This window comes from Capra hircus, chromosome 11 (assembly GCF_001704415.2).
Source record: "Capra hircus breed San Clemente chromosome 11, ASM170441v1, whole genome shotgun sequence".
Classification (NCBI taxonomy): Eukaryota; Metazoa; Chordata; class Mammalia; order Artiodactyla; family Bovidae; genus Capra; species Capra hircus.
Genome location: NC_030818.1, coordinates 93,779,055 through 93,802,551, shown reverse-complemented (window position 1 = coordinate 93,802,551; position 23,497 = coordinate 93,779,055). Strand labels below are relative to the sequence as shown.

General features: G+C 40.0%; 1 protein-coding gene across 3 annotated transcripts in view; it reads left to right on the top strand.

Annotated features, from left to right (window-relative positions):
* STRBP (spermatid perinuclear RNA binding protein) overlaps positions 1-23,103 on the top strand; it is a 145,375-nt gene extending 122,272 nt beyond the window's left edge. The window contains exons 13-18 of one of the 3 annotated variants that reach the window (XM_018055743.1): positions 3,149-3,307; positions 8,823-8,957; positions 9,167-9,307; positions 12,136-12,259; positions 16,466-16,510; positions 22,427-23,103. In XM_018055743.1, coding sequence (XP_017911232.1) covers positions 3,149-3,307; positions 8,823-8,957; positions 9,167-9,307; positions 12,136-12,259; positions 16,466-16,510; positions 22,427-22,431 — 609 coding nt within the window. In that variant the 3' untranslated portion in view covers positions 22,432-23,103. Of the gene's footprint in view, positions 1-3,148; positions 3,308-8,822; positions 8,958-9,166; positions 9,308-12,135; positions 12,260-16,465; positions 16,511-19,065; positions 20,036-22,426 lie in introns of those variants that run through there. The other 2 variants (XM_018055741.1, XM_018055742.1) reach the window with 2 other exon arrangements.

Genomic DNA, 23,497 nt, shown 5'->3' with positions numbered 1-23,497 from the left:
TTTCTTGAAGAGATCTCTAGTCTTTCCCATTCTGTTGTTTTCCTCAATTTCTTTGCACTTATCACTGAGGAAGGCTTTCTTATTTCTCCTTGCTGTTCTCTGGAACTTGCATTCACATGGCTGTATCTTTCCTTTTCTCCCTTGTCTTTAGCAAAGGATTAGGATTTCTTATTAGATGTCAGGCATATATTGCTAAATTGCCTTCTGTAAAGGTTATATCACATTATAGATTCTGTTATAAGTGAATTTCGGAGTGTGTTTTATATGTAACGTGTTTTTAAAAGTAGGTCCCACCAGATGAAAATTCTTGCATTCTTTACTCAGTAACTTGGTAAACCTCTGTACGTGTTAAGAACAGCACTGAAATCAAAATGAGACAAGAAGAAACCAGTTTTGCTCAAGGAGCCTGGCTGCCTAGCAGCACATACCCTAAAGTAATGAAGATTAATGGCCAGTCTTCCCTTTCTTCGTTTTTCCTGACAGTCCCTCACAAAGAACATCTTTACGGACATAATCAGCCATATGCCATGAAAAGGGTCTTAGTCATTGTAGACAAAAGATCAGGTGAAGGGGACAAGGAATAAAGCCCCTCTGCAGAAGTTATGGAGCCATCACTTCTCTACCATCGTAAGCTGTGCGTATGGCTTTCTCCTGAGCGGAGAGCCATGGATAGGGTGTTTCATGTTTTCACTCTTGGTCCCTCATCTTTGAGGGTATCAACTGTCTCAGCCTTAACCCCCTGCCAGAAGACAACAGGCATGATTACCCTGGATTTTCTATTCACCTTATCTTGTGATTTTCAGCTCAATTGATTTGTTTATTAGGTTTGATTTGTTTGTCAGACGTTTGAAACTCACTTTTCTTTGTATAACAGTTTTTTTGACCTTAATACTGATTATAAACAAATTGTTCTAGAGTTTAAGAACTCCACACTATTTTTTTTTTAACTTTTGTGGCTTATGCTGTTTAATAATTTCAGAATATGTGTTCATAGAAATATGATGTAATTTGAAAATGTTTTTGTTGTGCTGTGTTGTAAATACATTTGTAATATCCTTTGAGATTATCCGTTTATATGAAATAATTTATAAATGTATTGAAGTATGTTGCTACAAAAACAAATGAATGTGATATGTGAAAAAAAGGCAGAGAGAAGTGGTGTTAAATAATTTACATTATTCTCTTTTAACTGTCCGTATTAAATTTGGAGAAACTGCATGTCTTTAGTTTTTATTGGAGTAAACAAATCAAATTTCTTTGGGACTCATGGCTTTTGACTTGCAGCCTCTGTTAACCTGGTATTAATTCCAGACTAATAACTGCTCTTTCAGAGATGGAATGTCTCAGAGAGAGTATATTTGCAGGACTTGGGCAGTAGAGAAGGTGTTTTCTTTACAAACATTGATGAGAATATAACCAAGTGATGTTAGTGTACTTAGTGTGAAGTACTATTTGAGTCCTTTTAGAATTACGATGTTAAAGTATTCTTGGCCTTACTCCCATTGAATACAGAAAATTTATTTACAATTTGAGATGTTCAACAGAATGCCAAGTTCTCCATATGAACTGGGTGAATTAATTTCAGGTTCTCTTGATTTAGAATTCTACTTCTGCCCATTTTTTGTTTAGCGTAATTTCATGTATGTTAGCAAAATCCTTTGTACAGGATGCCATCATTTATAGACTAGGCTGTTTGACTTCTTTCTCATTTGTGTGGTGACCAGTACAGGGTTTTGAGAAAGCTATTAGGTATAGTTCAGGTTATAAAGAAATATGCCATCGCTTTTACACTCAAGCAACTTAAAACATACTCAAAAGCTGAGACAAATACAGGGATCTTTAGGAACCTAACTTTGGTACAGACCTTTAAGTCAGTGACTGATAATTCAATGTCATCCTGTTTGAAAGAGGCTTATAAAAACGCTCGTGAACATGTTCTTTTGCAAACATCTAAAGCAGTTTAACCTGGAAGGTTTTAAAAGGCTTGCAAACACACACATGCACACACATACACTGTTTGGAAAACTATTTTAAAAAAGATGAGAAGTGCCAAACATGAATGGAAATACACAAGAGTAAACATGGGAGGGAGCCATAGAGTAATCACTCCTTGATAGGCAGGATGGAGATAGACACCTAGACTTGTTCCTGGTTCACTTAGCAGAAGAGGATAAACCCAAGGACTGAATCTTTTCTTTCAAGTCTTGATTATGGTTTAAGTTGAAAACCAAAGGAACGGATGATAGGAGGAAGCTACAGCTGTAATTTTGTAACTATAGGCAAACTGGCTCCAAGGTAAAGAAAATGTCTTGATTTCCTTTCTGTGGTAATATCCTCTATTGGATTGAGTCATAAAACTTAGGTCAATTAATCAGCCTTTTGTTTTGCAAATTAGAAAACTTGAGGATCAGAGGAGAAAAGGGTTAGACCATCAGATCTTTTCCTTTCTAGCTCAGTGTACTTTTCATAGTGTGCCTCTCTACTTTTAATTACTGCCACCTCATTGGCTGAATTTGGCTATTCTGTTTCTCCATCTTTCATTTCCAAATTATTTATGTACTTTATTAATTTTTGGTTGTGCAGCATCTTCGTTGCTTTGCATGGACTTTCTCTGGTTATGGTAAGTGGGGGCTACTCTTCATTTCAGTGAGCAAGCTTCTCACTCGGGTGGCTTCTCTCACGGAGCACAGGAGCTAGGTATGTGGGCTTCATTAGTTGCAGTGCACGGGCTCAGTAGTTGTGATGCCAGGCCTAGTTGCTTCTTGGCATATGGAATCTTCCTGGACCGTGAGTGGAACTCATGTCCCCCACACTGGCAGGCAGATACTTATTCACTGTGCCATCAGAGAAGTCCTCATCTCCAAATTAAGTGAACTTGGAGTAGCCTCAGGTTTGCATTTCTGTTATCTGTTATTTAAACCTAATTACTCTGAGGAGGTTTCCTCCATTTTTTTGTGGTGATACCCATTTTTTTGTAGGTAAAGCTTGTTTAACCAAGGATTTGTAGATGAGCAACCCCTTGCTTTTCCTGCAAGGTGTTTCATGGATTCAGATGCTTTGGGTTTGAAACTGTTGTTCTCAGTATTTCGTCTGTTCTCTGAGGTGTCTGGTATTTGAATAAAACTGAATCTTAATGTAATTTTTACAGGTACTGCAGGCAATGGGATACCCAACGGGCTTTGATGCAGATATTGAATGTATGAGTTCCGATGAAAAGTCAGATAACGAAGGCAAAAATGAAACAGTGTCTTCAAACTCAAGCAATAATACTGGAAATTCTACAACTGAAACCTCCAGTACCTTAGAGGTATGCTTATATATTTTTTTCTTAGAAATAAAAGTAATGTATGTTTAATGTCAAAAATTTGAGAGGTCTGGAGAAGTACCTATGAGATAATCAAAAGCATATACAGGTGTATGTACTTAAGAGGCAGCCATTATTAATATTTTTGTTTATTTCTATCCAGCCTTTTTTCTTTGGTTATTTTTTTATGAAGGCAATGATACTTTCATACAGTTTTACATCTTGTTTTTTTTCGCTTAACTCTAAAAATATTTGTAAGCATAACTGTGTACTGTACAGATGTATCCTAATTTAACTAGCGTTTCTCTTTTGCTGGCCATGGGAATCACGTCCAGCATCTCACAATTACAGTATATCAAGAATGTAAACAATAACTGAAGTGTGAAAAGCAAAAAGATCTAGTGAATTCCCTAGTCCAGTGGATAATACCCCATGCTTCCACTACAGGGACCTAGGTTCAGTCTCTGGAAGGGGAACTAAGATCCTGCAAGCTGCTTGGCTATCAGTGAATGAATGTATTTATGTATGTAAACTTAAAAAAAAAAGCTAATGAGGGAAATTTAGGATTATTTGAAATTTGTTCTAAGCTGTGGGGGTCAGGTCATCATTGAGTTGGGCCAGCCCTAAAGAGGGCATAGCCTGTTCCTCAGACTCTTGAGTAGTCCTGACCTATGACACATTGTCACAGATAATATAATTTTACAAAAATCCGAGTAGAAATGATACATGGCTTAATTGGACATTCAAGGGGCCCTTGCTTGTAGCATTTTACATAAGGAAAATTAACTTAGCAAGAGCTTATATGACATTTAAAAAAAAAATTTGTCTTTTCTAAGAATGAATATTTATCAAGGACTTAGTACTAAACTCCTTTTGGTGGTGGTTTAGTCGCTAAGTCGTGTCCAACTCTTGAGACCCCATGGCCGGACTTCTCTGTTCATGGAATTGTCCAGGCAAGAATACTGGAGTGGTTTGCCATTTCCTTCTCCAGAGGGTCGTCCCGACCTAGGAATCAAACCCAGGTCTCCTACCTGCTTTTCAGGCAGATTCTTTACCCACTGAGCTATGAGGGACTAAACTCCTTTTAGTATCTGCATATTACTAGATGCTACAGAAATTGTTTCCAGAGCCTTAAAGTATTCTGAGGATAGAAGGGCAAAATATATTCATTATTATGATATGATGTGATAAGCACCATGATTGCAAAATGAAACATACACACATGTAAAATCAGAGTAATATATGAGCTTGATTTGAGATAATGAAGAGGATTTTGCTCTGTGGGGAAGAGATGGAAAGAAGACATTCTGGGACAAGGAAAGTGAAAATGTTAGCCACTCAGTGATGTCCGACTCTGTGACCCCCATGGACTGTAGCCTGCCAAGCTCCTCTGTCCATGGAATTCTCTAGGTAAGAATACTAGAGTGGGTAGCCATTCCCTTCTACAGGAGATCTTCCCGACTCAGGGATTGAACCCAGGTCTCCCAGTCTCCTGCACAGCAGGCAGATTCTTTACCGTCTGGGCCACCAGAGATCTGGAATTGTGAAAGTAGATGTCTGAGAAGTACCAGGTAGGCCTGTATGGAGGGAACGGATTAGGGCTGAGGCCTGTGAAAGCCATTCCTGATTCCACTTGTGATGTGGTGGATAGAAGCCATGGCACCTGCCTTTGGAGAGGACCAGTCATTCATAAGTGGTTGTCACAGGCAGGCAAAGATGGTTTGCTGGCAGTGTTATAAATACTCGTGTCCAACTCTTTGTGACTCATGGACTGTAGCCCATCAGGCTCCTCTGTTCATGGGATTCTCCAGCAAGAATACTGGAATGGATTGCCATGCCCTCTTCCAGGAGATCTTCCTGACCCAGGGATTGAACCAAAGTGTCTTATGCCTCCTGCTTTGTAGGTGGGTTCTTTACCACAGCTCCCCTGGTGGCTCAGAGGTTAAAGCGTCTGCCTGCAATGAAGGAGACCTGGGCTCGATCCCTGGGTTGGGAAGATGCCCTGGAGAAGGAAATGGCGACCTCTAGTATTCTTGCCTGGAGAATCTCATGGACGGAGGAGCTTGGTGGGCTACAGCCCACGGGGTTGCAAAGAGTTGGACACGACTGAGTGACTTGACTTGACTTTCTTTCTTTACCACAGCACACCTGGGAAGCTCACTAAGAGAAAAAGAGCTAATTAATTATAAGGTTCAGACTGTTAAGTTCAAAGGAAATTGAGAGAGCAGAGCATTGTGGGCTGAATTAGCAGCAGTTAAGAGAGTATGTCGGAGAAGGCACTGGCGACCCACTCCAGTACCCTTGCCTGGAAAATCCCATGGATGGAGGAGCCTGGTAGGCTGCAGTCCATGGGGTCGCGAAGAGTCGGACATGACTGAGCGACTTCACTTTCACTTTACACTTTCATGCATTGGAGAAGGAAATGGCAGCCCACTCCAGTGTTCTTGCCTGGAGAATCCCAGGGATGGGGGAGCCTGGTGGGCTGCTGTCTATGGGGTCACACAGAGTTGGACACGCCTGAAGTGACTTAGCAGCAGCAGCAGCAGGAGAGTATGTGGAAGTTCTGGTAGTGAATCCATCTCTGCTTTGCTTCCGTAAAATGTAGTAATGGAGAGGGGAGAAAACTTTTATTTTTGTCTTGACTCATTTTTATAGAAGTGATTTCAGGGGACTTCCCTGTTGGTCCAGTGGCTAAAACTCCACGTTCCCAGTGCAGGGGGCTTGGGTTCAACCCCTGTTCAGGGAACTAGATCTTGCATGCCGCAACTAAGATCCAGTACAGCCAAATTTAAAAAAAAAATTAAATATTTTTAAAAAGTAATTTCGGGTTTGAAAACAGAGAGTGATTACCACATAGAATAGTTTCAGAAATTACTCATTACCTTTAAAAGACGGAGACCAGAAATTTGTCTTAAAACTTAAAAAAATGTAGATTGTTAAAAATTCTTCAAGAAATGATGTTTTTAACAAAATGATCCAGGAATGTTTATTAATATTATCTTTTAAAATTGTCCAGTGTTCCACTTTGATAATATCAACTACTTATTAAATCAGCATAGAGTATTTTAAGAGAATCTTGCTGTCCATTAGGTTTATATATATTAAAGTCCTGTTATATATACTTGTCGTTCACCATTTCTTGAGCAGTTACTGTGGCAGAATTATAGACATGATCTCTAACCTCAAAAAGTGCTCAATCATTGGGTCTTTCTAAAATTGTAGTTATGTGGTATTTTGTGATTTATTTTCAGTCCTAACCTTTGCACTCTTACATGAATTACTTCTCTTCCTCACTGCTAGTTTATCTTTGTGTCAATTCTTTCTACCACCTCTAGAGTTGTTTTCTAATTTAATCATATTTTTCTCTTTGAGACCCCATAGACTGCAGTATGCCAGGCTTCCCTGTCCTTCACCATCTTCCAGAGCTTGCTCAGACTCATATCCGTCGAGTAGGTGATGCCGTCCAACCATTTCATCTTCTGTCATCCCCTTCTCCTCCTGTCTTCTATCATTCCCAGCATCAGTGTCTTTTCCAGTGAGTTGGCTCTTTGCATCAGATGGCCAAAGTATTGGTTTTCAGCCTCAGCATCAGTCCTTCCAATGAATATTCAGGATTGATTTCCTTTAGGATTGATTAGTTTGATCTCCTTGCTGTCCAGTGGACTCTCAAGAGTCCTCTCCAACACCATAGTTTTAAAACATCAATTCTTTGATGCTCAGCCTTCTTTATGGTCCAGCTCTCACGTCCATACGTGACTACTGGAAAAACCATAAACTATACTATATGTGACTTGTGGGCAAAGTGATGTCTCTGCTTTTTAATACACTGTCTAGATTTGTCATTATTGTCCACTATATTAAAGGTCGGCAAATATAAAATCAGAAAAAGACATCTCATTGATATACCAAGAGGATTAGTTTAAGATAAAGGGATTTACTAGTAAATACAGACTTACTTATCATCTATTCTGTACTTGGTACTGTGGTTGATAGTACAGTGCATATGAAAATGAACCAACTCATAGCTTTGACTATACGGACCTTTGTCAGCAAAGTAATGGCTCTGCTTTTCAGATTTAAATCCTCCAATGGCTCCCTGGTATCCATAAAAAGGTTGAAGCTCATTTGCATGACATTTGAAGTCCTTTATGGCTTGGCTACATCAAGGGTGTTCCTAATCTGGTTCTGCTTTTGTCTCCTCACTCCCTTAATATAGCCAAATAGAATTTATTTACATTTCCGAAACATTCTTTCCTTCTCTTGGGCTTCTGCATGGCTGTTTCTTCTGTCCAGAATGCCCTTCTATGTTTCCTCCTTACCATGGTCTGGTACTGCTCTTAAGATCAGTTTTGTATGTCACTTCTGGGCTTCCCTGGTGGCTCAGAGGTTAAAGCGTCTGACTCCAATGCAGGAGACCCGGCTTCGATCCGTGGGTCGGGAAGATCCCCTGGAGAAGGAAATGGCAACCCACTCCAGTACTCTTGCCTGGAGAATCTCATGGACAGAGGAGCCTGGTAGGTTACAGTCCACGGGGTCGCAAAGAGTCGGACACAACTGAGTGACTTCACTTTCACTTTCACTTCTAGGAAAGCTATGCTGTTTGCCCTAGAAAATGATTACTTGTACTGTGTTTCCATAACATGCACCTGCTCTATTGTTAAGTCACTTCAGTCGTGTCCGACTCTGTGCAACCCCATAGACGGCAGCCCACCAGGCTCCTCCGTCCCTGGGATTCTCCAGGCAAGAACACTGGAGTGGGTTGCCATTTCCTTTTCCAATGCATGAAAGTGAAAAGTGAAAGTGATGTCGCTCAGTCATGTCCGACTCTTAGCGACCCCATGGACTGCAGCCCACCAGGCTCCTCCGTCCATGGGATTTTCCAGGCAAGAGTACTGGAGTGGAGTGCCATTGAGTGTTCATTATTTCATAATGATTAGATCAGTCCCTCCCACTGTACTCTAGATCCTTGAGGGCAGGGAATGACTGCTTTTATTTTTTAATTTCTGAATTCATAGTCTGTAGCCTGCTGTTTTTACTGTTGGTTCCCTCGAATCTCTTTAGAGACTGAGAGGTGTATAGGCACATTTTCTTTCCATCTCCCAAATTGAGAGCTGTTTAAGCCTAATCCTAAAGGTAAAAAACATTGAATGTGAATCTTTACTCTTCTACTTACATTGTTAGTCATTTATAGTTTTGTTCTTAGATCTTGAACACACTAGATCAGACCCTGGAGTGTCAGGTAATGGCCAGGCTCCACTGCTGTAGCATCCTGCTTTGTGGAGACCTCCTTGCTTCCATGACAGGCTGGCTAGATGGCTTCCTACAGTGCTCACTGTATGTAGGATTTCTGTCCCTTTAGAGATGTTTTGTCATTCATACGTAGAAGTAATCATGCATCCTAGCTCCCAAATGCTTTAAAGTATAATTTTTGAGCCTCTTTTTCAGTAGAGATATAGTATACTTGTATTAATAAGAAATCTAATACTTTAAAATCTTCCTTGGTTGAACCTCCTTTTAGGTAAGAACTCAGGGCCCTATTCTCACAGCAAGTGGCAAAAATCCTGTCATGGAGCTCAATGAAAAAAGAAGAGGTCTCAAGTATGAACTCATCTCGGAGACTGGTGGAAGCCATGACAAACGCTTTGTGATGGAGGTATGTACCTAGATACAGGCAACCTTATTTTTCCCCTCAAAGTCATAGGTTGTTCTGAGCTTGCTTTTAAAAAAAGACTTAGACTCGGTCAGTTCTTATGGCACTTTTTTACTTTTGGTGTTTTTGTTTTCTGTGTTATGATACATTTAAATTAAAACTATACAGAGGAATTGCATGGGATAACTGCAGAGTGTTGTTCTTGATTTTAGGTAGAAGTGGATGGACAAAAATTCAGAGGTGCAGGTCCAAATAAGAAAGTGGCAAAGGCAAGTGCAGCTTTAGCTGCCCTGGAGAAACTGTTTTCTGGACCCAATGCAGCAAATAATAAGAAAAAGAAGATTATCCCTCAGGTATGAGTTAAGCATTAAGCCTTAGAAAGATACCACCTGAGTGAAATCTCTTTTCATATCTTTGTGCCACTTGAGATTTTTCTGAAGTTATTTATTTTTCTTGCTTGGACTTGGCAACTTTTTCTGTTGGGTTGATCATGCATAATAGAAATATGATTACTGGTCCCCTGTTTTGTGGTCTTTCAGGCAAATCCTATGTTAAAACAAGATGGTTGGCTTTAAATATTAGGGGCTTCAAGTCCTCTTGAAGCAGTGTTGAAGGGCTGGGACTCTAATGAGATGCTGTGTGTGTTTAGGGAAGCTGCCGAGAGTGTTGGGCTTATTCTCATCCCATCCTGCCGTTGTTCTTCTATTTCCTTTCCAGTTTTGTCCTTTTACATTGTTTAGTTTGGGGTTTCTTTGAGGGCAGCACAGTAGAAATTGACCCTGTGTTGCTTTTGTTCATTACTGACACTGGAAATGTCAGAGCTACAGAAGGCCCAGGATTGTAGCAAGGATCGCAGTAAGAAAAGATGGCTTCCTAATTGCACGCTTTTGAATAACAGATTCTCCCATGTGTTCATTTACATATTCAAAAATATTTTCTAGACATACACCATGTGCATGATTGTGAGGGGAAAAGAGACATTAACTAACTATAAGACACATTCTCTCTCTGGTGGAGAATACTGGTATAATAATATCTGAATATATTGATAGGAAAAGTGATAGGGAAAAGTCAAGTAAAAATCTTTAGACCAATAGAAGGAAGCATAGATTAAGATTCTGTGTTAAATATGCATATGCAAAGTTCATTGTTAACAGAGTAGAATAGATCACAGTAGAACACTCTGGACGCATTGACACTGCTTGTAGTAACACAGCTGACAGTAAAGGTTCCCTTTGAAACCTGATTCTTCTCGTTCCAAAGACTATGGTCATGCTCCCATTGTATATGATATCCATCTTAGAAATATGTTTTGTGTTCATTTACATTTTTTGTATTCACTATAATAAACTGCTTATATTCTCGAATTCAAAATATAAACAAAGAAAACTGTTACTGAGATGAAATACAAATAAAGCATTTAAGTTGTATTGGTACATGTGTAGAGAAAGGATAAATGGATTTTCTTTTTCTAAAATCTTTTATAAGATGTTCTAAATTAGTAGAAAGATAATTGTGACCTTGTTTGTTTTGGTGTGTTTTTCTTGTGCATACATCTTGTATATGGTCAGTTAATTTTAGTGTTTATAAAGCCTGTGTGCAGATAACTTATTAGGTAGTTAGGTTTGGTTCTAGGAGACAGGAGTTTGATTTGTGTGGAGTCATTGTGCTGCCGCCAGATTGCTAATTCCTGACTGCATTTGACTAAGCTGTGTTTAAAAAAAAAGTCTGCATGAAGTTCACTCATTTTTAGAAATTTTCCATACTAGAAGATATAAAACTCATGTGTTCAATGTGCTTGACAGCCAAGAAGCAGTCTATTTTGGATTTGTGGGTTGGATTTTTTTTCTTAGCCAGAAGGGAAGATGGCTGTTCTCTGTTCATGATACATTTGACCTGGAAGCTGTCTTCTACTCAGTCATACTAGCGATAGAGGCTATCCTAGGAGGAAAAAAGCTGGGGATTTTTCAATGAGACATAAACATGTATATGCACTGACTGTTTAAACTGTGTGTAGTGCTGCTGACTTGCTCTGCAACACTTTTGAGGCTCTGAACCTCCTTCCCTGAAGCTTGGTTATAGCAGGGAATGTTACTAGTTCCTTAAGTTTCCTGAGCTTGAGTTTTTGTTGCATTATTATATTAAAAAGTAAACATAATATTTAATTTAAATCTAGATGTTTTCTTATTTCTTAAAATTTCAGTTTCCGAAAGGAATGGTTTTGCATTCCTGTATACTGTTACTCCTTGCCTACTTTTCAGTTTTATATCTGTTTTCTCAGTTGCTCTTTCTACTCTTCAGTAAGGAGAACAAAGTAGATGTCATAATCCCCATTTTACAATTAGCAGGGAGACTGCCATAGAGATTCTGCGACTTTACCAGAGTCCTGTGGCATTTTAGAGCAAGAAGGGACTTCAGAGGTGATACACACACCCACACCCACACACACCCCCATAATCCCACCCTGCAGCCCCCACCCCTGCTGCCAGAGGAATCTGCTTCCTGAGGTCTCAGCTACTTGGAGCAGGGGCTGGCATCCACATCTTTGGTCTTCCTGTCTTAATCTTCCCCACCTCTTTCTTTTTAAACCTGACTCAGGTTCATAGCTAATTGTGGGAGGTTTGCTGTGTTTTTTTGTTTGTTGGAAGAGAATTCAGTGGATTTTGAACCTAGATATCAGGTGTCTGTAATGTGTCTGCTGAAAGTGTGTAGAAAATGAACTGTTTCTGGATAAACTTCAAGTGAAAAGAACACTTTATCTGCATAATTCTGTGTGTGTGTGTTAGTCGCTCAGTCATGTCCAACTCTGCAACCCCATGGACTACAGCCCTCCAGGACCCTCTGTCCATGGGATTCTCCAGGCAAGAATACTGGAGTGGATTGGCATTTCCTTCTCCAGGGGAGCTTCCTGAGCCCGGGATCGAACCTCGGTTTCCTGCAGTCAGATTCTTTACTGTTTGAGTCACCAGGGAAGCCCAGCATACTTCTGTATGCCAGCATATTTTCTGGACCAACTCTGTAATATGTCATTTTCATTTTACAGATGATAAGCTGAAGTCATCACAGCTTTAGATGGATTGTGCCATGTACAGGCTCAAGTTTCGCGTAGAGGTTATATACGTTACAGGGTTGATGAGATGATCTTATTTCTCTCAGTAATGAAATGTGTTATTTTTAACAGGCAAAGGGTGTTGTGAATACAGCTGTGTCCGCAGCAGTCCAAGCTGTTCGGGGCAGAGGAAGAGGAACTCTAACAAGGGGGGCTTTTGTTGGGGCCACAGCTGCTCCCGGCTACATAGCTCCAGGTATAGTACAACCTGAGAGATGTCTGCCTCCTTTTCTGTGCCAGTTTCCAAGAATAGTGTCTCCTTTATTTTCCAGGGTTACACAGGGTTTCTGGAAACATAATATAGGTATAGGATGCTTGTGCACTGAAATTTGAAAGAAGAGAGTCTGTAGAATGTTACTAGGTTTTCTCCTGGAATCTGCTGAATGACTAGAGGCCTTTTGGAGGGAGGTGACAGACGAAGAATATTGCACTTGGTGGAGGGGACATATTTTGACAATGAGAAAGCTCAGAGATATTCCACACACTGGGGAGTTTGGATACTGAGCAGGGTGTATTCATTAGGGACACAGATGACAGGTTGGGTTTCACAGGTGAGAAAAGCCTTTGGATTGGTAAGAGGCTGCTCAATTGAGGTGAAGCCTGACCGTGTTAGCATTTCTTTAACTCAGTGTCTGGTGAATCATGGAGGGCTGGAGAATTAACATAAAAAGGAAAGGGGGAGCTTTCTTATTCAGTGCTGAGTAAACAGTAGATACTTGCATATAAATGATTTCAGTTACTTGATTTTAGTCTTCACAGTGTTTCCTCAAGTAGAAATTATTTCTGTTTTTTCCAGATGAGGAAAAACTAAAGTTTAGGGAGGTAAGGCAGTGAGTTCAGTGTGAGACATCTTGTAAACAGCAGAGCAGAGATCTGAATGTAATAAGAGTTTCTAGTTCCAAAGTTGGTATTCTTTCCATTTCACAGCATGGCTTGAGGAAGATGGGGAAAGAAGCCTTCTTTCTGTCTTCTGTTCCAGTCTTTATATCATTTTAGCAGTAGCTGTACAGCTGTCTCGTTGGAGTTAAATTCCTGTAATCTTGCAAACATGGAACTTTGAATTTAACAAGTAAACCTCTTGCAGTTGTTGATCAGATAAATTGTCGTAAAGATTGGGTCTTGTCATTATTTTTTGCGTAACTGTGTGACAATCATAAGAGGTTCACTTAGATTCTGGGTTATTCCCCCCCTCACCCCCCCCCCCACCCCTGCCACCCCAAGAAAGAATTAGAATAGGCTTTTTGGGAAGTTTTGTGTATAATGTGGCTTTGGAGTTAAGCTTCTAGAAGTTGATCCCACTAGGGGCATAGCTCAAAAATGTGTCATATAAAGAATGTACTCTCTCATTCAAATATTGTGTGCCGGCTCTGACACAGAGCAGGCATGGCATTTTGTTCTCCTGAAGTGTTTGGCATAAAGGTGAGATATACTAATGGAATGCTCACGACTGACCGAGCTGCTGTGATAAAGGAGAAAGGCACAGTGTTGTGAGGGAACGTGACAGGGAAACCTGGTCTAGTCTGTCGGGGACTCGAAGGTTTTCCTGAAGACGTGACACTTGAACTGAGCTTTGAAGAATGAGTAGCAGTTAGAGCGGATTCAGGCCCAAGAGCGCTGCCTGCAGAGGGAGCAGCATGTCAGCTCCCTGCGGTGCTGGTGGGAGGGCACTTAGCTCATTTGAAGAATGAGGATGAGACCAGTCTGTAGTGTGGAGAGCCCAGGGAGGGCTAGGGTGGATTTGAGCTGAAGCTGGATGTTCAGTCCCAGTCCTGGAGGTCTTTCTTGGTTTGGGTTTTGGTCTTAGAACCCAAGTGCAGTGGGAAGTCGTGAAGGGTTCTAAGAGAAGTGACGAGATCAGACTTTGTTTGTAAAAATCACCCTCTGTTGTATGAAGAATGACTTGTAGGGGCAGAAGTTGGCATGCCAAGACACAGTAGAAGGTTTTTGTAAACTCAGAGCCCAGATAGGAGGCAGTGGAGGCACATCCTATGGATGTAGGGAAGTAGATGGGTGGCAGGAAGTGAGCAGATGGAACAACTTGAGAAGCAATTGATTGGTTTATTGTGGAGAATGAAACAGAGTGAGATTTCAAGTGTCCCTCCAGGATCTTCAGCTGGAGGAGGTAGGTTGGAGGTGGTGCCATTGAAAGAGACAGAGGCTGAAAAACCAGTGGCAGTGGGACCAGGGGAGGAAGGAGGATGGTTACAGTTTGATACAGTTTGTGTGTCCAAAATTAGGACGTTTTTCTGTACATCTCACTATTTTATGGAAATTAAAAAATTTTTTTTTTGCCTTGTTTAATGTCTTGTTAAAGGAAGCAGCTTTCATTAAACAGTAGTAGGCAGTTTGAGGTGAACTGTCTTGCCTTTGGTGATGTGCTTGTCCAGGTGTGTCCAGCTACTGGGTCATGGGATGTTCTCACTCAGGTGGCCAGCCACCATCTGCTAGTGGAGGGAATCCTAGTAACTTCTCTCTTACATCATTGCCCTGACCTCTGCGAAAGGCCTGTCTCCTGAAGACTTTCAAAAGGAAGTTCTTTTATAGCCTAGAGAACATTCAGATGAGGTCAGATTAGATTATGAATAGGTTGTATGCCTTTTGCAGAGCGTATTCCTTGCAGCAGGGACTGTAGTATTTTTACATATGTTTTTAAATGCATTCCTCTGCTGTCAGTTTCTGCAGAAGATTGAGGCTCAGAGAGGGTAAATATTAAACAGTGCGTGCAATTCAAAGTCACCTTGCTTAGTAGGATGGGAAGTCAGGATTAGAAGCCAGTGGTCTGTATTGGGGTGCAACTACTGGCCAGCTCAGCAGTTCTAGTTTCTCTCTTTAAGGAGGTTTTAGTAAAGCCTTTGAAACTATAACCTTTGTCAACCAACTGCCTTTTCCTGGAATAAATTTGATATATAGCATTCTTATTTAAGCATTAACTTCTTTTTTGGCTTCTGATACTTTTCCTACTGTTCATTTGCTACTGCTTATTTCAGCTGTCTTTTGTCCTCTTGAAATATATGATGTAGTGAGCACTAAAGACTCAGTTGTACAGCCCCTAGGTTTATGACTTAAGTGTAGACTAAAAAGTGAAAATTTTTATCTCTTATAAAAATGTTTCAATTTGTCCCCAAAAGCAGTTTACCTTTTTTTTTTCAACATGTGTTTGAATATTTTGTCTCAAGAGATTTGGAACTGAGCATTCAAAGATGACTTAAGATTTAGCATCTGCCCCAGGGAATGCTTGGGGTCACTTGGGATGGGAACAGACACTTTAGAAAGCACCGTGAAATACAAAACAAGCGATGATATGGGGTGGGCCAAGTGAACCGCAAGCCTAGGGGACTTCACAGAGGAGGTGATTCCTAAAGGATGAGTTGGAGTTGGTCAGCTAAAGAAGATGGAAAAAAAAATTATTTTCGCAGCAGAAATGATTGTAGGAAAAGGGGCTGTAGGGTAAAAAGGCTGGATTTGTTTTGGGTACAATGTAAAGGGCCTGTGAAGATTTTGTGCCCTTATTCTGTTTTTCCTAGAGATTTACCCAAGTGTTTCAATATTTATATGTTTTAAAGTCATTTTACTAAAAGGTTAAAGATTGTTTCTGTTAACATACTATTTCTAATCCCTATAAAACTATAAAGTAGCTTGGAGGGTTTCCCATTTTATAGATGAAAGTGGCAGCTCAAAAGTTAGATATCTAAGGACATATAAGAAACTAGTGGTAGAACTAATTGGTTCAAAAAGTGTTCTTTGTACAAGTTTTATGTTGACAGTATGAGCCTTTTTCATAGGCACCAGATGCTAATGTCAATTTTAGCAACATTTGTTGAGAGACCCTGTGCTGGGGCCCAGAATAGGGATATAAGCAAGGCATGGAGCTTGGCCTCAAGCCTGCAGCCTGATGTGTGTGCCTCTTTACTGGCATTTGAGGCTTTAGTCTGCTCTGTTACTGCTTTCTGAAAAAAAGACTTGGAAATTTCTATTATCCAACTTTGAGAAATTGGTAATTTGAGTGGTTCTGAGTATAGTTTTGTAGAACAAATTATGTTTAGTGAGTGGTTACTACATGCCATTCTGCTGGGTTCCGGTGATACAAAGATGTATAAGACTTGAGTCTCTGCCATTCTAGTGGGGAATGCAGGTAGAATTGATAATTACAATGTAATGTGGTAAGTGTAGTGAGAAGTAAGTGTAGTCAGTATCTAGTAGGCCATAATAAAAAGCTTCCAATCTGCTTAGGCATGGAGGAATTGGTGGACTAGGGCCATCCTGGGAAGGGTTCTTGTTCAGCCACACCTGGAAGAAGTCCTCAGGCAGGGTCCAAGGTGCTGGGCCCGACGTTCCTTGTGAATCGGGCCAGTGCTGACTGCCCTTTGTCCTGACTGACCTGCTTTCTCCTTCTTTGCACCAGGCTATGGAACACCCTATGGCTACAGCACAGCTGCCCCTGCCTATGGTATGTACACTGTCTTACTGATTTCTCCTCTTAGCCTCTGCACAGCAATCCAAAGCACAGTTTGTATCTAGGGTTTCTTTAAATGACTTGGAGGATCTCAGACCTACTCATTCTAGTGACCCAACTTAAATTCCCTTGGAAAATGCCACAACCTTGTGGTTCTTGGTTTGGTTGGAGTTGCTCTTCTCTCTGCTTTGCCTGATTGAAGGACTGCTTGTTCTAATTGCCTGTTTCTGACCATATTGAAATTAAATATTCTAAGTAGTTCTTCTTACAGCCAACTTACACTCCATTCAAAGGCTACTGAAGGGCCATACCCAGTTCCTAGCTTGGCTGCCTGCCAGTTACAGAGCCACGTTTAAGTTTCTGGTTAGAAACTGTATGAACTGCAGGTGATTTGAGTTAGGGATAGGACGTACTCACTTCACATTGGCAGTGTTATGCTTTGTTGTGAATTTTGCTGTGGAGGTGAAGGGAACAGGTCCCAGAGAGTGATGCAGGGTTATCCACAGCAGTGTTACCGAAGTTCTTACTGCAGAAAGTCTGTGTAGTACATGTGAGAAAATCATAGGAATATCTCTTCTCCCTTCAAAAATAAAAGCAAAGGCAAATGCAGAAATGAACCTCAGTGGCCCTTTGGATAACTTTTGAATGAGGTTTATGTGGCAATGGAGGCAGTAGGTTTGGAGTCAGTGATATGCTCTCTTAGACATTTTTCCTATCTTGGGTGCTACATGGTATAGAATCAGCCATCTGCAGAATGTTTGTCACTTAGAGCAAAAAGAGCACCAGTGCGTGTGTGCCTACGTGAGTGTGTGAGAGCATGCGTGTACACGAGTGCGTGTGCCCCAGTGGGACCCTAGGCCGGGCATGCGTGCACACGGAGGAGAAGGACCTTGCCTGTGTTGCTACTTGTGGTGGTAGTCCTTCACACGAGCCTCAGGCCTTTCCTTGTGCTTTTTCTCTTCATGCATCAGCTTTCCCATAGATGGAAATTATGGGTCTTTATAAGACACTGCTAAATTGAAGCTTCATTTGATTTCATAACTATAGAAATAAGTAGAAAGTGAACAATTTGAGCACTTTCCCCATTAAGATAGATCATTTACAACCTGGAAGATGTGGGGAAGCTGGAAGACTGACATTTGGGGTAGGTTTTCTCTAAGGTTGAGAACAGAGTCTGGAGTTTCAGCCTTACCTGCCTGTCTCCATTGGCATACTCAGCTATGGCCAGGGGCTCCCCGTATTCTGCTTATTCTTAGATACGGGGAGGGGGTTAGGAACTGGGGGCTCATTCAGGAATATGCTGTCTTTTAGAATTTATTTTAAATTCAAACTCTCTAGCTTCTTTTGATTTGGCCATTTGCTTTTACCATTCAGCCAACTTCTGCATCTCTCGACCACCTCTCCTTCCTGTGAATTAGGTCCGGTCAGTTTTTCCAAATACATTTTGACTCACTGGACTCATTGTGATATGTCTTGTATGAAAGCCAAAGCATCTGCCTTCTAGGGCAGGTCCTTAAGTCAGTGCCTTTCTTTTAGACATAGTAAGACCCATGTTTTTTAGTGTAGGTTTGCAAGAGCTTTTTTTCTTTAAAACACTTACATATCTAGGCTCTAAGGTACATTCATGTTTTTCCTCAATCTTTTTAATTTCTCTCTCGTTCTTCCCTTTCCTCTTAACATTAAACTTCCACCCTGCGGACTCCGAGCCCGCTCTTCAGAAGGCTTCTCTCTTCCATGTGTCATATAACTGACTTCCAAAGCTGGTGAAATTTAATGCCCCCATTTTTCACATAAAAGATACGGTTTTTAAGTGTTACTGTGATGCCAGCCTACTAAAACGATGCTTGATTTTGGCTGTAAGGTAAACATGTCTCTGGCCTTCGTAAAGCTGTTGCATGTGGGGTAGTTTCCCTCTGATCATCTGGTGCTCTCAGATACCTGCTGTTGCTGCTTTGTGATTTCTCCATAGGTTAAACATTAGAACAGAAACAAGGAGCAGATTTCAAATCATGCTTGAGTATGCAGAAGTTTGTGAGGCCACAAGAACTCATTAATTACAAAATTTAGAAAGTAATTAATCTTTCCAGATTTGCCATGCCAATATTGGCAGTAGCCATTAAGATAAATACCTGGTTACAACTCCAGTTGGAACTGTCTTTCTGGGGAGCTGAGGCCTGCACAGATAGCTGTGTTTGAATCTTGACAATCCCTGTTTGGCATATGTGATGTGCCAAATTGAGAGTCACTTTAGAATATCAATCAATGGCATTGCTTTTGAGCTTTATAATTGATGGCAGCTCAATCAAATGAAATCCCTTTTTAGATATCATTCTTCCTGTGATGTAGCCATCTTAATTTTGAGTGGAAAATATTGTCACACTATTAAGAGTAATTTCAAAGTTAGTGGGCCTCTTTCATAATGGTACATGTTGACTGACTAATCTGGAAAAGGTTAATGATAATCTCTGTAAGATTCTTTTTTTTTAACCTGAAATTTTTATTGGATTATTAAACTTATTTGGAGTCCTCTCCGTTTCTTTTCTCTGTAGGTTTACCCAAGAGAATGGTTCTGTTACCCGTTATGAAATTCCCAACATATCCTGTTCCCCACTACTCATTCTTTTAGCAAATGACAGAAGCTAATTCCTATTCCAACAACAACCCAGTACATACAGAATGTTAGCGAAAAAGCCTTTTTATCCTGCTTTCTTTGAACACATACTTGATCAAAATTATTTGTAAAGAACATCTTTTCCTACTTTTTGATTTTAACAAATGCAAATTTAGTTCTCTAAAACTTGAAAACAAACAAAAAAGAAACTAGTTCTGTGAAACGGTACCTCATTTCCGGAAAATAACTTATACCAGCCCTTCTGTTCTAGGGAAATAAGTCTAGCAGTTCAAAGTTTAAGTTTTAAGAGGAATATCAGATTATGTAAAATTAAATTTGTGAAGGATGTATAGAGTCTCAAACACTGATCACAAATAAACTGCTTTGTTGTAACACAGAGTACTGCCTGGTTCCTGACGCAGTCACTGACGCTTAGCTGATTGATCTGTATTTGCCCCAGGGCACTTTAATTCGGGCTGTAGTTATTTTTTTTTAATACAATAGAGACTTTTCATTTAAACTTTAACTTTGTAAATACTGAAGTGTGTAATTAAAGCCAATAAAATATGGGTTTGAATATTGTTTTAGCTTATTATTTTTGATATGTTTTGGTATCAAATTATAAAGAATTGAAAACTAATAATAACTTAGCCCTAGAAACCCATTCATTTGTAAGTAAACTGATAAAACAAAGCAAATACGATTGTTAGTTTGAGCCCGTCTATTTACTTTGTAAGCCCTTTGTACTCCTGCTGTACAAGGGCATCCCCCTGATAAAGGTTTATTCTGTTATCTGACAATGGCTTATTAAAATGATGGCACTACCCAGAGATGGGGAAGGAGGAATGTGATTATTTTAGTTTCCGAATTTCCAAGTTTTAAAAAATAATAAATTAATCCATCAATGACCCTCTCGTTCTTGTGGCCTTCTTCACTCTGTAAGATACTGTGTTCACTCCCTGGCTTTTTTCATGTAGATAGAAGATTAGCGATTTTTCTGGAATTCATTGAAGGGTCTCTTATCCTCTTCAATTAATCAGAATCTAAAGCAGCAACAGGGTCCCCATAAAAACTTGCTCTTCGATTGTCCCAGTTCTTGTTGAGTGCTGCTGTGAAAAGTGACAGGTTTCAGCCATGGGTCAGCATTTATTTTTAAGACACCTGATTAAGCTGGTGAAAAATGATCAGTTGGTAACATTGTGCTGTGCTGTAAAGGGTGCAGACCTAAGTCTTCCACTTGCATTCTCACCTCCTTTGGAAGCCTATGATGTTACTAGAAGGTAATGGTCTCATTAAGGTACTCACCCCCATGAAGGCAACATTGTGGTCCTGTGTTGATATCTACAAGTTGCTGTGTCTTAAAATTGTCCATTTTTAGTTTGAATTAGCTTTCCTCTTCTTTCTTCATTTCTGTCTTTGGAGCTGAATAGTGCTCATCGCTGAGAGTGGGCTTCAAAATATGGCAAATTTATGTACCCAGTTTCTCTGGGACCACTAAATAAGCATGAAAGAGGCAGTTGAAAATAAATGTTAGTGTTACTTAATCACATACGTGATTTTTACACCACAGCTTGTCTGTTCCTTCAGCTCCTTGACCTTTTGTCTGTATCAGTGGTGGGTGATACTTTAATAAAACCTCATCACTTGCGGAAGTAGCTGTGAACTTACATTCTCATCCTGTGCATTAGTGGCTAGACCTACACTAGAGGGCCCATCTCCGCTGGGAGTTCTCATGTTTCATTGATTTGTTTTGCTGACCTATGGATGAAACAGAGCCATCACTGAGAAGAAAAAGCATGGCTGGTAGTGTCCAGTTTTTCTTAATTAAGTATTTACAACAGCCCTCTTTGTTTATGGAATACTATTAATTGGCAGCTGCAGCTGTATTGTTATTTGAAATTGATTGTCAAATTTGCATTCCAAGTTGGAATCTCTCTGGAGATTTCTCTTTAGAAAATTCTTTCAAAGTAGCTGACTTGTAACGCAACTCAACCCCTCTGTAACGGTGCAAAGGGAGCTGTGCTCTTTTCCACCATGATGGCAGTCATTTCAAATGGTTTCTACCAAGTCTTTTTTTTTTTTTTTTTTAATTTGTTGTTTGTTGGAAGTTACTAACCATGTTTTGTAAACCTACCCAGTTGCTGCAAACTTTGACATTTCTCTGCTTTACTTAAAATAATCGAGCTGTCAGTCCTTTGTTAGAAGTGGTAACCATGCAAGTTGAACTGTTTAAATTTTGTAATGGATTAAGTGTCCTCCCCCCACCCCCACCCCCCTTTGCCCTTCCCACCCCTTCATTTTGTAATGAAAATTCCACTTACAGCTGAAAGAGCAGAGAAATATAAATGAAGCTTTTGGCTTCACCAAATTCTGTGACATTAACACCAAGTTTTGCTTCTCTGCTCTTTTCTCCACTGTAGGTGGTTTTTTCATTGACAGCCCCTATTGCCAGCCTCTGAGCGTCGCACCATTTATTATTCACTTGGGCCCTCAAGATTTCTTCTCTGACTTCTAGAACCATCAGGTTGTCTGGCTTGAAATGGCAATTTCTATGTCTTGATCTTAAGAGCAATGTGACCCCCTGAGGCTTTCCAGCTTTCAGACACAGCACTCTTGACACCTCCTTTTGGAAAGCAGTGACTGAGCATTTTAAAGAAGAGCAATACTTTATTCAAAGCCACGGTGTCTGTTTGAAAACTTTTCCTTTGGAAACCTAGCAATACCTGGATATACTTAACCCCTCCTAGCCTAGACTTTTGTCAGGGAGTCTACAGACCAATGTAGAACTTAGAATTAGTGTATGAGCTGTGCTATCTTCTGACAGTTTTTAAACTTTTTTAGCACATAAACTGAATAGTTGCATTCCTGACTGTGTCAGTTAGCGCTATTATAATTCCTCAGAGATAGGGGTCCTCCTTGAAGCCATATTTCTTTGCATGGGGGCTGGCACCCAGCCAGGGAGGTGGCCTGCAGCCGTGTTTCTTGAGGCTGCAGGTGTCCCCCATGTCTTGTGCAAGGTAATTGGTCCAGTAGATTCCCGACATACCTCACGCTGACTAGATGCAGTGCATGGTGCGGGGGCGCGAGGGCTCCTTGAGTCGTTTGTAGGCTCTCAAATTGTTAACCTGGGGAACAAACCACTGATAGATTTTGCTGGTATTAGCCTTTTCTTCTTTTTTAAAATTTGGGTGAAATGTTTGAAAATCATGAATCAGTCAGTCACCGTTATTAATTGAAGAGCTGGGAATACCTCGTTAATGTATTTTTAAAACTGGTGTTGGACCCTCTGTGTATTTCAGGTTAATACTTTTAAGCAGTTTTCAGCACGTTTATCTCACTTTATTCTCGTTCTCCTCGGACCTTCGTAGCCATATCACTTGTATAAAATAGGCTGAGATATAGTGACTGTAAGCTGTGGTCTCAGTATACAAAGGTAAGCTCTTTTATTTTCTGATTAAAGAGAAAGTTAAAAACCAATGGACACAACATGCATATATGACAATCATATATGATGCATTTGATCTCCTGGGTCTTCTGTCATCACATCACTTTCGAATGTTTTATGATCTAAATGTAAAATAGTTATTTTCAGCATTTTGTTTTTTAATAATACCCTTGTAATTTCTATTCAAGAGACATTTCACTTTTAAGTGTGTGTATGTGTATAGAAATTATGATATAACATATATGCGAATTACACACACTTATCTGTTTAAATAAAATAATTTGGTGGTGGGATGTGTTCACCTAAGAAGATTTTAACATCAGGGCACTCTTTCAGCCAAAGTGCTAGAATTTCGTAAGCAGCAAGATTGGTAGCAGTGCCACAGGACCCATTTATGTGTAGCTGCAACAGAAGCTGAGGCTCAAAGTGCCAATTTCTCAGAGAGTTCTCTGAGAAAGGAATATCTCTGATCTGTGTTGTATGCCCTAATACAACAGCAGCAAGAAGCCATAAAAATAAAGCAATAGAAAATGAAAAAACCAAAATATTAAGGTAACTATGGAAAAATATATAATTGACTGAGTTAAACTAAGTATTTCCAGAACCAAGTATGTCAAGACTCAGAGTAGTAAATACCTGGTGTGCAGAGACCAAATAGATGTAAGGAATTCCATCTTTTCCAGGTTAGATAGATGATTTATTTCCCACCTATTCACCATCATGGGGTTCATTTACAAAATATGAAGGTTAGGCCAAATATTTTGAAAAGGATTTGCTTCATTTAGTGTATTCCATAAATGCATTTCATTTGTATTAGATGTTCTGTGCTAAGGTTGTATTTGATATATACATATATATATATATATAGATTAAAATGAAGCTTATGTTTTATATTTGTCTCTAAGTAGCAGTTTTCTTTTTACTA